The sequence below is a fragment of the Hemicordylus capensis genome, chromosome 2 (genome assembly GCF_027244095.1).
Source record: "Hemicordylus capensis ecotype Gifberg chromosome 2, rHemCap1.1.pri, whole genome shotgun sequence".
Classification (NCBI taxonomy): domain Eukaryota; kingdom Metazoa; phylum Chordata; class Lepidosauria; order Squamata; family Cordylidae; genus Hemicordylus; species Hemicordylus capensis.
In genome coordinates, this window is record NC_069658.1 from 36,112,497 (window position 1) to 36,129,472 (window position 16,976).

Sequence of the window (16,976 nt, forward strand, 5' to 3'; positions counted from 1 at the left end):
CTACGTCATCCGAACTCAGAAATGGGTTGCCAAGCAGCACTTCCCTCTGCCACTGTACATCTCTAACCAAAATGTGAAGTTGGGTCATGGATACCCAAAATTTCAGGGTTTGGATAAGACATTAGGTGAACTAGCAGCTCACACCAGAAGTGCATGCTTGCTAGGAACCAGCAGTTGGAGACACCAGACTTGCTGCTGTGTCATCTAAACCCACCCTTAAAATGAAGGCAAAGTGCATCTGTGGACATGCTCAGTGCAGGAATTTGTTTTTGTAGTGATCAGACTCCCCTCCCCCTAAAGATTTAACAGGGAGTGAGCGCCTGTCTTGACTGACACACTGGTGAACTCCAGGGCAGCTAATCATTACACCAGGTGGATGGAACCTGGAGAGCGATTGCTGGGAATTCTGGGAACAAGAAGGGTGCTCTTTGTTGGAGAGAAGCGGGTGCAGAAAGGCTTAATGTGGGGCAATGGAGTTTTGCTCCCTCATGGTCAAAGCCAGCATGGAGGTTTCTCTCATGGAATAACTCTGCAGATCCTTGAGAGACAGGAGGGCAGGAAGCTTGAATTCTCAACAGGAGTTTGGTGAGTTCAAGGAAAAAGGAAGCCAAGGATAGTGGCTTTGGAAGCATAGGGCAGGAGAAAGTGGTTTATTAAGAGTTTGTGTTAGAATTTCTATTTCTTTGGTGTGTGGTTTTGCATATTCCTGATATTGGTCTATTATTGTTTACCTATAATGAAATTAAAACAAGAAACACAAGCCTATGCCCATCCTATTTTTAATTGGATTTAAAAGCTGAGAAAGCCTCAGATAGAAGCAGTTTGTTTTTTTAGTTTTCTTTTTACAAGCCTCTCCGAGTTGGGTTTTAACTCAGGAAAAGGGTGGGGGGGAGGGGGATTCATCTGGTGCAATCATGTCCTCAAATGGTCAGAAGCTATCAGTTTTCTCATCATGTGCAGGCTTGCAAGTGGAAGATTTTTGTACTTGCCCAAGAGTAAAATAAAGAGAGTTTTCCCTGGGATTCCACCCCAAACCCAGGGAGGTTCAAACTCTGTCGATAAGAAGGGTGGCGGCAGCAGCATTTTAAACCTACCATGAATATAGAACAGTTTTAGGAGAAGCCTAGCTAGGCAGCTCAAGGAGGGATGATCCAGCATTTCTTGCCCTCACCTGAGCTTGCTCAGAGACAAAGGCTGTAATCTAAACGCTACAGTTTTCAAGACAGAAATGAGCTCACAGTCCTTTCCCACAAAAATCTTCTCCTCATTTTCGCCCAGGCTTTCTTCATTTCAGAAGCCTAAATAAGAAATGTCATGTTGCTGCTGCTAAACAACTGGCAGACAGAAACCCTTGGCAATCTATGGGAAATCACCAGAGATCTGTCGTTAGATCCTTCTGCCCATCTCTGGACTACACAATACTTTTGAACAGCTCAGATGATGCAGCACATGCCTTGAGTTTGCCTGTCCTGATGTATTTTGTGAACATCCTGACATCCTCCCAGAGCATTCTTTTATCATGGGGGGGGGGGGTTGTCATGTGAAAAAATGTGAATTGCTGCCCTACATGTGACCCAAATATTAGTATTTGGGTCACATGCAAAGCAGCAGTTTGGGCCAACTGGTCCCCTCACCCAAAATGATAAAGGTACATGCTGGGAGAAGAAAAGGACATCTGCAAAAGACATCAGGATGGGCGTGCTCACACACATTCCCCTTTTAAGCATGTGGGCTGGGAAAGCATCATCTGAGCTGGCTCTGTCAATCTGCATCTTCATAATGTTTCCATTACCTTCCTAGCCACAGGAAAGAGGGGACAGATGATGCGGTCTATATCAGGGGTTCCCAACTTTGAGTCCCCAGATGTTGCTGTACTACAACTCTCTTTGTCCATTGTAGCTAGGGATGATGGATGTTGTAGTTCAACAGGGATCCCCCCCTTGGCCTCGATTATAGACAACAGACTAATGGCTGAAACTAGTAACAACCTAAATATCTGAATGTGAGATGGGAAAAAGAGAAGGAAGGTGAAGTTCAGTAGTGGAACTTCCTCAAATCCTTTGTTACAACATCATGACCTTATGGCCGGGAGACAATAATTACCCTGCCCTTCTGTGGAATGATACTGCTTGCTAGACTAGTAGTAGAAGTTGCACTATCTGCAGATTCGGTCTGGAGTGGAAAATAATGCCTCTTGGCCAAGACCCGTACTAATCAATGCTACTTCTGCCTCTTATAAGGCAACCCATTGGGATTATGAAGAACCGTGACAAGATATCTTCACAGCTTGAATCATTTTATATTTTATGTGGATTCAGCAAATATTGCATACGGTAGAAACACCTCTGCTACTTCAGTTGAGAGATCTTGTGAACCGGGAGGATTAAATGAAATAAAGAGCATCAAAATGCAGATACTATTTGTTATGAAACCAGACTAGCAATGCTACAGAAAGCTAAGAGTGGGGAAAAATATCCATGTTTTTATCAAAGCATATAGTTAAGTTTTCCACCTCACCTTTTGGCCTTAAAGTCTTCTGGGTTAAACTGAATGTTGAGGACTCCAATGCTGTCTTTATCACCTCCAACAGGGATCAGGAGAGGTTTGGCATCTTCCTCCATATCTGAATAATGTTTTTCTACCTATTGTGTAACCTTTTAACCTTAAACAAGAGAAATACATAAATTAATGTGAGCAGCCATCATTGCATTTGCTCATAAAACCAAATCTTTATGATGGTACCAAAACAGGAAATTTCCCCTCACACACACACATTCATTACAGGAGGTTATGGGCACAATAATGTTACTTTCCTGATTTTATGCTATTAAATAGCTGAACTGTTTTTGATTAATTAAAAAAAAATACAGATACAAGAGACCTATTCAGACATTAGGTTGTAGGAGTGTACTGTGCACACGTACATGTGTTTGTGCTAATGGCCGTACCTGCGTTAATTTTAAAAGTGAAGGCCCCTCAAATGCACAGGCCCCTCAAATGCATGGAGCAGATAGGAAGGGTACTACTTTCCTATCTGCGTGCATGCATGGAACATGCAGGTAATTGTACCCTGTGTACCCTGTATGCTCATTGAACAAATGCTGAATATAATGTCTGAATAGGTCAAATCCCAGTTTGGAGGATCTGCCTGAGGTTCTCAAATGGGCTTTGGCCATTGTGGCTGAGGATGATAGGAGCTGCAGTCCAGCAACACCTGGGGATCCATGGTTGGGAACCCCTGGCCAAAGATGATATGGTCAGGAACTTAAACAAAACAAGAACACAGCAATGGCATTGTAGCTTCCGCATAAACTGGAGGGTCACTAGTTCCTCCCTCTGACTCACAGCCACCCAAGTCAAAACACAGGTGCACCTTCCCATCCCTCCATTGTAACTAACAACAGAGGCTCTTCCAGAGTTCTCCTCCTATACATCACCATTAAGACCCACTTCTATACAAACAGAATACCTAATCAGAAGGAAGGCCCACTGAGAGAGCCACCCTGAAATGGGTCTAAGATTGAGAGAAAAAAGGAACTCTCTTTCCTGTGTAGGCAATGGCCCCTCATCTGTCGATCTGCTCTTTCTCCCACATAATATGACTATTACAATACTCTTGTGTTCAAGTACTATGCATGCTGGATTGCCTGACTAGAAGTGTTTACATTGCTTGGAAAAGACTCTGTACCTTTCACAACTGCACACCAAGAGGTAAAATCTAAATACTGTATTCATAATTTTTCCTTTCACCGATTTTCCATGTCAGGAAAAGCTATGCTTATTGAATTTCTGCCTCAGAAATTTCTGCCTCAGAAATAAGCAGAAATTTCTTGACACCATCTGTCAGGAAAAGTAGATGACAATTACCACGGCAAAGGCTGTGGGTAGCATTCGCAGTGGCAGTTGTGGAAGGACGTTTTGCGGTTGAGATGCTCCACAAAGTTCTTTTACCACTACTGGAAGAGGAATCACCCAAATAAGTCCACACATTTACACTTGGCACATGAAAGTCTGGATGCCACTTGGTTATCTTTTAATTTGCATTTTATGGGTCAACATGGATAAACACCAGCTACAGCCTATTATCTAAATTTCCCCATACTCTTGATGATCTCTAGGAAAGTCACACTGAAAGCAGCCCTTAGAACATTCTCAGCCAGCGATGCTGGTTTTCTAGAAAAAATTGAATTGGAAACATGTTTGGGTGGCAGGTGGGTGGGACGGAGACCAGGATGGTACAAGTATATCATACCATAAAGAATTTGTAACAATTAAATCTATTGTTAGCAATGTGGGGCGATTTTTCCACCTCCCATCATAGCAAACAACATGTCAGATCAGATCACAATCTATTTAGGATGTTGGGAATTTCCTGAGAAAACCTTCTCAGAAAATTTAATGGGAGTTCTCCCCACCCCCCCACCCCCGCAAACAGGTTTCCAATTCCAAAATTTCTAGAAAATCCACACCACTGCTTAAGAGTTTTGTAATAGCTGCTTCCAGCATGACATTTTCCTAGAGGTCACCTAGTGTATGGTAAAACTGAGATAATATATGAAGCACCTGAACTCTTTTTTTTAAAGCTTTAGTTTCTTTCAAGGCAGAGCTTTAATATTAAAATATTCAAATGGAACCAATGAGCTACAGTCATGGCCGGAAAAACAGCTTAAACTCAGTTTTGTTCATCAGTATCCAGAGAAATTAGTTTAAATGCCTATTTTAAAAGAGAATGGGAGGTTAAAAATAGATGCCCATGTTACAGAGAAGGAAAAGGCACAGCATATTTTTACTAAGAAAAATGTAAAAGCACAGGAAGTTGTTATATATCAAGTCAGATCACCGGTCCAGTAATCCAGTATGGTCTAAAAAAACAGACTGGCAGCATCTCTCCAGCTCAGACAGGTATTCCTCAGCCCTGCCTGAAAATGCCAGGGATTGAACCTGGAATCTTCAGTAGGCAAAGTATGTGATCTTCCACTGAGCCACAGCCCCATTTCCTAGGATGGTTTCAGCACTGAAATGAGCTCATCAGTTTACAGGAAAACTAAGTCACAGGAGGTTAGCACTGTGCAATTATTGTTGCTGATCTTTTCATTCACAGCGGAAATGAGTGCTGTAAAATAACCGAAGCACCATTTTCCAACCTAAGTCCCTTGCACTTACATTTAACCCACTAAAGGGACAGAGAATACAGAACTAAGGGAAGCAATATGATCTTGGGTTTATTGCAGGCCTTGACAAGTTCTATTTGGCTCCAGAAGCCAGCCCCAAAATCCAGGAACCAGACTGCTTCATGGGGTGGGGGGAGATTAACCCACCAAATGCCCGTTGCTCCATGGGATGGGGGAAGAGACAACATTTCAGTCTGAAGAAACTAGAATTCAGACATTTCAAATGAAGCTGAAGATGCTTTTTGACTCAAGACTGGGATACATAAGCAGTGCATACCTTTGCTCTCCAAAATAAGCTTTTGATCACCCCATATCATATGCTCGTGCTACTGGGAGGCTGCACTTTTGACATGCCCTAGATCAGTTTAAAGCCAAAAGCTGCACAGCACTTTCACGCATGATGTCCTCAAGCCAACAGAATGGGAATTGAGGTTTTACACCCAAGAATAAGCCTCCAGTTACCCAGACCATGCAACCATGCCATTAGGAAACTACCATCATGTCTGGTACAAAACTTTGTTTTTGTATGCAGCACAATGTCTCGTTCCCGCCTGCACAATTTTATTTAATTATATTTGTTCTTTTCCAGTCTTCCAAGAATAATGAAATAGAGGCTTTGCTTTCACCCAAATCGAGCTTTGGGCCAGTCCTGTCATATATGACTGCCATTGGGAGTAGGGATGTGCATGGAACTGCGGCGGGGCAGTGGTGGGGGTGCCGCTTTAAGAGGAGGACAGGGTGAACTTACCCCTCCCCCACTCCCCCCACCACCACTGGTGTCCTTTGTTAAGGAAGCTGATCAGGGTGGCAGCGTACCTCCCTGCTGCCCCATTGGCTGGAAGTCTGCGACGCGCCTGCATGTGCCAGCACACACAAGCACGTCAGGGACTTCCGGCCATATCTGGCCAACGGGGCGGCAAGGAGGTACACTGCCACCCAGATCAGCTTTCTTATCAAAGGACGCGGGTGGGGGGAAAGCGGCAGAAGGGGTAAGTGCACCCTCCCCCACTCTTAAAGCTGAACCGCTGTCTTCGAAACGGCAGAACTACCAGTTCTTTGAACCCGTTCGGGGGCCCACAAAGGGCCTCTAAACTGGTTCCATACACATCCCTAATTGGGAGACTATTCCCTATGAGATGCCCTAGTACTGGCTCTTTCCCAAAGCTTCATTTTTGCACAAGGCAAAACCAATCATATGCCTTCCTTGTCCAGAAATAAGGAGCCTGAGGGTTTGCACCCCCAAATAAGTAGATTGGTAGTACTGTGACATCAAGTTCACTTCTGGAAACAGAGCTCTCAATCAGGATACAGAGTCCTCAGCTAAACCCAACAACAATTAAGCACATTACATTCCCTTTATTTCAATGGTAGAGTATGTTTCTTTTTCTCCCGTTGGAATCTATGGGGCATGGAAGTACTCAACTTTTGCCTATATCACATCCACCGTTTTCAGTTTTCTGTGGGGTACGTACCGAATGCTTAAAGTTGCAAGTGTCTCAACATGAACAGATCGGTACTATCAATATATAGATTATGACAAAACAAACAGATTCTATTCACTTGTAATTTAGATTAGTTGTTTTTCTTCAGCAATCTAACTACATTAGCGATGCCATCGTTCCTACACCCGAAACATGCAAATACAATTTAACTGGGATGGAGGAAGTAAAAAGAGAGCCTTTAAAAAACATACAAAAAAACCCCCAAACAATTACCATTTTGCCCCGGTTAATGCAGTTTACGAAATGAGCTATTTCATAAGCTCTTTTTATCACAGACACTCCCCGGTAATCACGTTAACAACCTGATCCTATGCACATTTACTCTAAAGTAAGTCCAACTAAGCTCAGTAGGGTTGACTCCTAGTAAATCTAAACAGGATTGCTGCCTACAGTACAGATCACTGGGTGATATCCAACATTTTTAAATCAATCAAAAGAAAACCAGTACAAATTCCCTACCTGGAATTTCTTCCGCCTCGTCCTAGTCTACAAATATTAGCGGTATACACTACCCTTGGGTTTGCTCCAATCCGAACCCACAAGCAGAAAAATCTGTAGATATGCCGCACTTTAGATCATCAAACGCCATTTCAACCCTTATCCGTACTTCCGCCCTTTCTACTCTTCCAATACAAAGCATAGGTTTCATCATAGAGAAAGCGACGCCTCTTGAGCAATCATCGAGCTATAGAGATAAAAATTCTAGAGTCATACATACCAGCCGCCGGTTTGATTTTGGGCTCAATTTGGGTAACCGCAGACTAATAGGGAGGTAAAAGCATAGTGCTTCCGTAGAAACGCGAATGGAGAGGCAAAAGGTGCCAGCATTAGTTCAGCGTTGCCTTGGGATGGAAAGCTGGCTGATAGAGTTGCCATGCCTCCCGAAATTCCAGGTTTCACCTGGATTTTAAGCATCTCACCCAGATTGCTTAGCCCACCCGGATTTCAGCTTTCTTTTCTTTTCATTTCATTTTTAAGCTAAGCTCAAGCCCTTGTAGAAGCGGAGTTATGGAGCAAAACATGCAGATACCCTTCTGCTCAGAAATTATTTTCAAGCCATTTTACATAATATGCAAATTAGGCACCCAGATTTGGAGAGCCAGCATATGACAACCCTACTAGCTGAGCGAAATAATGATTTTTCTAAATTATTTATTTATTTATTTATTTATTTATTTATTTATTTTTATTCCGCCCAAAACTTGTGTCTCTGGGTGGTTTACAGCAGATAAAAACAACATTATAACATTAGTTAAAACAAAACAAGAAATTTAAAACACTACAATTTATTTTTTTAAACAATGCTATAAAACAACATTAAAAACAATCAAAACAGTATCAGTTAAAAGCCTGGGTGAACAGATGCATCTTTAAAGACTTTTTAAAAGCTGTCAGAGATGGGGTGGCTCTTATTTAACTAGAGAGCGCATTCCAAAACCTCAGGGCAGCAAGGGCGAGCTGGTGGCAAATATGAGGGAAAGATAGAACAAAAATGTTGATAAACCTTTTGCTGCAACCTGAGTACCTGTTTTATGTAGTGAGGATCTTTTGCTGCCCTATCAGTTGTTAATGTGACTTGTGTGATGATGATTTCAGGTGGTTTGGACGTAAGGAAATCTCTGTATATTGTATTTGGTTAATTATGTTCTAGCCAACAGAAATGTATGCCACAATAAATCAGTCTCTATGCTGCAAGATTCTTTATTGTATATGCTGCAACATGGCTACACACTGAAAGCTGTATATCCTCCATAATTGCAGATTGATAACATGCATGTACTTGGAGTATTACATTAGACTAGCCAACCCCGCACAGAGCATCTGTGTGCACTTTGGGGCTGGCGGTTATCTCTCCCCCCCCACCTTCTGCCCCAGTCTCCGCTTCCTGACCACGGCCGACCCGTGCCGGGCCCATCTGCCTCTAGTCCCGACTGTCAATTCTGCCCCCATACTTTCTTTCCCCCCTCCTGGGCCTGGCATGCCACCGCCTCTGCGGCTGGGCCTGCTGCCGCCGCAGCGACCAATCCTCCTGGGTGCGCCTCAGCCAATCAGGCGCCAGGACGCACATTCAAGGTGCACCCAGGAGAATTAAATATATAGATACCTTCATCTGTGGCATTTTTCAACCATAAATATTGGGTAGTTGACAATTCCTAATATCTTTGCAAGAGAGGAGTTGTTGTAAGCCACCGGCTGCTTCTGTCCTCACATAATACAGGCTTCAGTATGAGCAAAGCCATAAACCTGCCACAGACTTCAATATGGGCAAAGCCAGTGTCATCGCAAAGCACGCTGGGCAGCAACCAAGGGTCTAGTGCCAGTAGGGTCTAGGACTCATGTCTTCCCTAGCCCCCTGGGAAGGATTGGGTGTAGTCAGCAACCACTAGCTGCGAGGTGGATGGGCTTCCCTCTCCCTCCCTTCTTGGTGGGCCAGCTGCAGCAAGAATTTCATTCTTGCTAGCAACTGGTGCCTGCAATGTTCTTTCCCCTCATAGTGCCCCTTTTAGCATCATGATGGCACACCTTGGGGCATTGTGCGGATAAAAAATATAGCAGGTGGCTGGCTTCCGCCAGCTAGAATGCTGCTGCTGCTGGCCCGCTAGCAATTAAGCATCCACCCAGTAAGGAGAGGGTTTCTACCACAGGTCCCCTTGGCAAGGGCTCCCTCAGACTTGGAGCTGGCCCTGAAGAATATTGACAGTGGACTATTTTACAGGGTTCTTGCAAGCTACTGTCTCTCACTCTCAGTCCTTGCCTCCACCTGCAATATAGGATGTTAATAGTGCACTACACAAAACTGTATAAGACAGTCATAATAAGTCAAGAAGCCTTAGTCTCATTATGGGCATCTGAATAGCTTCTGTTGTAGGTAGATTGCTGGACTAGTTAAATCTTGGTGCTGCTGATCTCAAAAGGTAATTCTTAAGAGTCTCAGGGAATCCTCCAGATTATTGGGGGAAAGTACTGTAAATGTAAACAGCAAATCTCCAACTGCTTCCCTACAGGATTTAATGCCAGGAACTATCCTGTTTTCTAAAATAACATTGTATTCCATTTTCCCAAATGAATTAAGTGAAAATCGAATTTAGACATTCAAACAGGACTCTTGGATAATCTGTAGGCTGTTCATGTTATTCAGCTGAGGAGGATATGAAACACACTGACCTTAGCCTAAGCCCTAAAGCAGGGGTAGGCAACCCTGGCTTTCAAGCTGCTGCTGAACTACAACTCCCATCATACCCAGCCACTATTTATTGCAGCTGTGGATGATGGGAGTTCTAGTACAGCAACTGCTGGAGAGCCAAGGTTACCTACCCCTACCCTAATTATTACAACAAATATTTATATACTGGTTTTCAACAGAAGTTTCCAAAGCGGTTTACATAGAGAAATAATAAATAAATAAGATGGATCCATATCCCCAAAGGTCTCATAATCTAAAATTAAAGAAGTAAGATAGACACCAGCAACATCAAGTGGAGGAATGCTGTGCTGGGGATGGTTAGAGCCAGTTGCTCTCCCCCTACTAAATAAGGAGAATCACCACTTTTAAAAGGTGCCTCCTTGGCCAGTTAACAGGGTTTCGTTAGCAGGCAAGGTTTCCCATCTTTGGGTCCCCAGATGTTGACTCCCTGAAAGCTACTGTGGCTGTGGATGATGGGAGTTGTAGTTCAATAATATCTGAGGACCCAAGCTTGGGAATCCTTGCCCTAAGGAACACAAATGGGACTTACTGAGACATTGTGGCTGGAGATAATGGGAGTTGTAGTAGAATCGAACAATATCTGGGGCTACTATCTCTCAGGTGAGGAACCCTTGTCCTAAGGAACACTGTGGAATTTGGTGAGTAAACATGCGTAAGACTCAGTTTAGTCTTTAAAACCACATAATTAAATCTTCAAGTGCCATTCTCTGTAACATGACCTTTATAAGTGCTATCAGACCATGTTGAAGATACTTGTATTAAAATTTGTTTACAAGAGTCAAGTTTATGTACAATTTTCAGAGGTACAGCAGCCTATATAAGCTTATAGCAGTATGGCTAACAACAGCTGTTTAGCTGAGCACTGCAGATGCTTGACTGCTCTAGAAAAGACATCCAAGTATATACTTCAGATTTAAGAGCTGAAAAGTAAACTAGCACATTCAAACATTATACATAACCAAATACTGTTGCTTCTTGTGGAGCATTGTTGTGGTGAATCTCATGTACAAAAAATGAGATTTCAACTGAAGGAGGGGTGTGTGTGTTGTACATACACCTGCACATTTCATGTGCAAACAATGAAATCTCATTGTTTGTACATGAGGTGTGTGTAATGCATATTTCTGACTGTGTGTAAGAAGCATCTCAAAACTATAATCAGTTTTTGTTGAGCTACACATACAAGTATACTTACCTTCCCCTGTACAACTAGCATCTATGCCTTTAACTCTTGTATAATTAGCAGAAATTCAACTGTGCAACGTTTCCCATTGCAGACACAGTACTGGCTGAACTGCTTCCTGCCATGTAACTGTTAAAGGCAAAAAGAGCTGGCCAGAAACAAAGGTAAGCAGAGATTAGAGTGGTCAGCTGATGCGAATGCTGTAGAGGAGATTGCTCAGCTCACTTTTTGAGAGCTATATTGCAGATACACAGACAATCCTGCCAAATCTGCAAGCGGGTTGATGATAACAATGTTAATATTTGCATTGTGCTTTAGAGTAGATGTGCTCAATATTGGAATTTGACCAGGAATATTTAGGCTTGGGTAATTTATTAAGCCATTAAAGAAAGCAGGCCTCGACTTAGATTTGAGCTATCTGCACTGCTTTATATCTTCTGTCTACTTGAGTCACCGTGTAATTGGAATAATGGGGACTAATCTTTATGGAGACTGAGGATATGTGGATGCTCTTGTGGTAAGGCATGGGAAGTGACATAAACCAGAAGTAATCACTGATCAACCTTTTCTGGCTCAGTCAGAACGAACCAAACCGTTCGCTCAAATCTGGATCATGAGACCTACTTTAATGTTCTTTGTTATAATTAGTGCATTTTCCTACCCCTTTATTCTTTGCCTTTCTCCTGTTCTCTCTTTTCCTATTCCCTTGCTTTCTTCTTACCCTTTTACCACTCCAAAAAGAAAAAGTGGGAGTGCCTCTGGTGCAACCGACTTTAGGTCAAGGTATAACCCAGTTCTGAATCTTGATCTATCAGCTGAAGACAAAAGGCCTAGCTGAAGATTGTGCCTGTGGAATGAATTTGTACAGTTATGTAGAATAACTAGGAGAGCTGGTCTTGCAGTAGCAAGCATGAATTACCCCCTTTACAAACCTTGCCTGATCTGCATTTGAATGGGAGACTACAAGTATGGGCACTGCAAGATATTTCCCTTGGAATATGAGGCCACTCTGGGATGAGCATCTGCATGCTTACATGCAGAAGATTCCAAGTTTACTCCCTGGCATGTTTAAGACAGGGCTGAGACTCCTGCCTGCAACTTTGGAGAAGCCACTGCCAGTCTGTGTAGACAATACTGAGCTAAATGGACTAGGGATGCGCATGAACTGGTTCGGTGGACCTTTTCTGGACTGCTGAACAAGTTTGGCGGTCTGGTGGTGGTGGTGGGTTACCTCTAAGGAGCAGGGAGGGAGGGTGCTCATACCCTCCCCCGCTGGTGCTGTGCCCCAAATTGCTGGATTTTGGGCACACACACACTCAAAAAAATTTGGGCACATGCACATGCTCACTGGCCACTTCTGGTCTGACACTGACCGGGCGGCAAGTGGGTACGCAGCTGCCCTGCACCAGCAATTTTGGGCACAGCGCCGGCAGGAGAAACGTGGTAGTGGTGGGGAAGAGCAGCACTCTTCTGCTCCTTAAAGGTAACCCCCTCTCCAAATGCCGAACTGGCCATCTGCCGGTTTGTGCACATGCCTAAAATGGACCAGTGGTCTGACTCAGTATAAGGCAGCTTTTATGTTCCTGTGTTGTTTCACTCTGATGGGAATGTGTGTAATGGGAATTACATTATTATTACAGTAATGGGAATGTGTGACTCTAATGGGGGGGAAACAATCTAGTAGGGTTTTAGGTAAGCAAAACTCTTATTCACACACTTCCAGGGACTGTGTGGAACGCTGTATTCACAAAGCCCAGAGATACATGTATTGATACTCTTATTTAATGTAAATGTGTTTACTTTACCCTTTAAACACAGGGTTTGCATCTAATTCAGCAGTGGTAAAAAGAGTATGATCATTTACAAATGCTGTAGAAGAACAACAGATAACAATGAGTGCCAATTTGGGCATTTTGATTGGGCAATCGGGGTATGCCCAGTCTGTACCATGGACATATTGGTCAGAATCCAGCACAGAGAGGGAAAAAGATGAGGTGATGCCCACAGAAATTAATGGACTTAAGAACACCTAACTATGTGTTGGATTGTGCTACTAGGTGTCCTTAGAAAAACAGGTTTCTCAGTATCTCCTTACAAGGTTGCTGAGGATGAAAAATATAGTAGAAGGTAAAAACACACTTGAAAATTAGGTATATACTCTTATGAAGAGTAATAAAATTGTTTGCCATCTTTAGAAAAAATGGACTGGGCTCCTGTATCTTTCATAGCTGTACAGTGGTAGACATTCAACAGCAGATTTATGTTGACAATTCCCTGCTATACAGCTGTCAAAGGTGCATGTGCTCAGTCAGAAAAAAATAGTGTTGACTCTAATTTTCACCTAAGGTCAGTCCATGCTGCGCTTACCATGCTATGCTTACTTATCTAGTAAGAGTAACTTGCATTTAATGCATTAGGATTTGCTTTTGAGTAAACACAGGCTCAGACTGTATGACTTTAGTTTCTCTCATTTCCGGGGCCTGCGCTACTAGAATTTCATTTACTATGGTTCTGAACAAATTATTTCTGTCAACTGGAGGAACTTAGATGTCAGCCGTTTTTAAAGCTGCCATGCCATTTCTTCAATGAAAGATGCAGCATGGTTTTCCATTGCAATGCCTGTCTGGTGACATTCATTATGATGACACACATCCTTATTCAGCATATGGACTCTCTCATGTACTAGGCAAAAGTTCAAAGCAGCATAATGCTGAGATGTATTTGTGATGGCCGTGTAGTGAGTTTTTAACATGAAATGGGTCACCTGCTTTACTCCAATGTTGGTTTGGTAGTATTGTTCTTTGCAGGGTTCCTGTCATAGATAGAAATTGATGGACCTTTTCCAGGTGAAGAGCGAAAATGATGGAAAATGCTTCACTAGTTGAATTTCGGTCTACCAAGCAGTTGGTAAAGACAGACAAATCTGCCACAAAAGCAGGTATCTAACATGACAAATAAGATTGTTGGGCCAGGGACAGCATTTTTTTTCTGGCGTGGGTGGCTCCTATGCTTTTAAACAGCTGCTTAAAAGAGGAAAACAGGTAACACAGCAGGGGCCCTGGAGGTTGGGTCCCTAGTTATAGTTGGACTACAACTCCTTTGGCTAGCTGGGGCTGATGGGCATTGCAGTCCAAAGCATCAGGGAGCTCAGGTTTGAGAACCCCCGATGTAATAGGTGAAGCTTTCTGGAGGACGGAAATGGCAATCTCCATACAAATCTATCTGTCAAGGGTTCAGGACTATAGTTTTAACAAAAGAAAGTAGCAATCCTAACTATAAATACTTCATGTACACATTTTTTCTGTGTCAGCAGTTTTCTGACTATGCTATAATAAACCCAGGTATTCTTCAATAAAAAGATTCACAATGAAGAGGAGTTTTCTTAAAAAAAAAAAAAAGACAGCCACCACTATATTTGCTTATTTATTTTATTTGAAATATTTGTCTCCTGCCCCTCCTATATGGGACTGCTCAGGGTGGCTCACAAAGACAATCAATCAATAAATCAAAATTAAATAATTGAATAAATAAACAAAACAAAACAAAATTAATAAAATTATGTTAAACTAGACGCAGTTAAGATCTGATTTACAGATTAAAAACTCACTGGAGCAAAGAATAAAAACTAAAATGCCTCTCTAAAAATATTATTATTAAAAACATATTACCTATCTTCCCTTAAAATGCACTGTCACACAGAACAGTACTGGGTATGTTCTACATGATGGTCTCAATTTACCCTTCAGGGCCCAACAACTCTGGCCAATACTCCATGGGAGTTTCAAAATATACTCCAGAATTTTCTGCAATGTGCCTGGGTTCCATGATGACGTGCATAGAAGTCCATGTATAAAGAGTTCCCTGAAGGTAGAGAGTCTAAAAGGTCTTGGACAAGTAGAAATCATCATCATGCATTTTCCAAGCATCTACATCATCTACTTGTCCAAGCACTGATCGCCTTTGATTAAGTCTACATTTGCAGTTAGGAACATCGGAAGTTGCCTTATTCCGAGTAGGGATGTGCACGGTATTTGTGCCAGTTTAGTGGCACCGGGGGGGTTACCTCAAGGAGCAGGGAGGGTGCCCTTACCCGCCCCCCCGCCGGCTGCAGCATTTCCCCTGCTGGTGCCAAAATCGCTGGCACAGAGTGGCCTCCTTGCCATCCCGGTCAACATTGTACCAGAAGTGGCCAGTGCACGTAGGTGCACTGGCCACTTCTGGTACGATGCTGACCAGGGCAGCAAGGAGGTATACTGCCACCCCGCGCCAGCGAGGGAAATGCGACGGAGGGTGTAAGGGCACCCTCCCTGCTCCTTAAAGGTAACCCCCCCCTGCTGTCAAACCGGTTCATGCACATCCCTAATTCTGAGATAGACTATTGGTCCATCTAGCTCAGTATTGTCTCTATACTGATGGGCATCAGCTCTCAAGGTTTCAGGCAGGTGTTTCTTCCAGCCCTGTCTGGAGACACCAGTTAGTGAATCTGGAACCTTCTGCATGCAAAGCACACTCTACCACTGAGCTCCGGCCCCAACCCCACTTAAAAACTGTGTCTAGGGCAGGGTTTTTTAACCTTGGGTCCCCAGATGTTGTTGGACTACAACTCCCAGAATCCCCAGCCACAAAGGCCCTGTCCGGGGATTCTGGGAGTTGTAGTCCAACAACATCTGGGGGCCCAAGGTTAAGAAACCCTGATCTAGGAGATTAATTTACAGTGTACATCTGACCACGCATTTTGCACTAAACAGCTATTTCTGAATTCCAAAAGATAAGTCAGTGGGGCTACCCTGTGACTTCTGCAGCCCTGAAAAAAGTAGAAAGAAATAAGATCTACAGAGATTATTATTGAGTTCCTTCTGAAGCACCATCAGACCACAGATCATACCTTGATTCAACTAGATCTGCCTTGTATCTAGGCACTTGCAACCAGAACTATGCATATGTGCCTTTCCTTCCTGGAAAGAAGCCCCACTAAACCCAGTGGGGCACATTATTTCCAACCACATGTGCACAGATATACACCAAACATTCATTCAAATTCTCATAATGCTCCTTTCAATAGAACCCTTGCATAATAGATCTCTCTATATAACAGCTTGAGCCTCACTCGCTCACTGACATGAAACTCCCAGACCAAACCATGAAAGATAAAAACATGCTGTTTTCACAGGTAGGTTCCAGACCTCATCTAGACTGCCATAAAAATTGATCTGCCAGAAAATGTGGGAAAACTCTCCCATTGGAAAAGCATGAAAGTAAGAAATTTAAAAGCAAAAAAACCCAACAAAAAACCCTTAAGTGCTGCAGCTATAAATACATTGCTCTAAACACACAAATTCTTCTGGACATCAACTAGTAACAAGAGAAGGGAGAGTGCATGGTCATTTTGTGGTACAGAAGGAATGCTTGCAAACTTTAAGACCAGATTACAGGTAAATTAATAAAAAGAGAAATAACTTTTCAACAGACTTTGGCGTTCTCAAGAAGTCTTCTTCAGGCTGGATGTGAAGCAAAGTGGAGGGGAGAGTGCATATGAAGGAAGAAAAATCCTAAATCTGCAGTGAATCAGAACTTTTAAAAGAAAGGGAAATCAGAAATGAAACACAAGGGCTGCAATATTATGCACTTCTGCATTTACTAGGATTCAGTCCAACTGAATCCAAAAGCTAAAGTGGGAGGTAATATCTTTATCAGGAATAAATTAAAATATCACAAAGTAATCAGCAAGCTTTTGAATTATCTAGAAATCTTTTTCAGACTAGATGTTAAGTAAAGAGTGGGGTAGGGTGAGAGGAAAAGCTTTGTATATGGAAAAACTCCAGAATCTGCGGTTTGTAACAGTCTTGAGACTGAAAACAGGAGGCTTGATGCAAGCTTGACAGAGGTCTATAAAATCATGCATGGTGTGGAGAAAG

At 42.8% G+C, this 16,976-nt stretch overlaps 1 protein-coding gene across 9 annotated transcripts in view; it reads right to left on the reverse strand.

Annotated features, from left to right (window-relative positions):
- Window positions 1-16,976, reverse strand: part of SLC38A9 (solute carrier family 38 member 9) — a 110,578-nt gene that overhangs the window by 92,676 nt on the left and 926 nt on the right. For 3 of the 9 annotated variants that reach the window (XM_053298267.1, XM_053298268.1, XM_053298265.1), the window contains exons 1-3: window positions 11,074-11,116; window positions 7,133-7,358; window positions 2,518-2,662 (exon numbers count right to left, since the gene is read on the reverse strand). In XM_053298267.1, the coding sequence (XP_053154242.1) occupies window positions 2,518-2,621 (104 nt within the window). In that variant the 5' untranslated portion in view covers window positions 2,622-2,662; window positions 7,133-7,358; window positions 11,074-11,116. Of the gene's footprint in view, window positions 1-2,517; window positions 2,663-7,132; window positions 7,412-11,073; window positions 11,121-16,976 lie in introns of those variants that run through there. The other 6 variants (XM_053298273.1, XM_053298272.1, XM_053298271.1 and 3 more) reach the window with 4 other exon arrangements.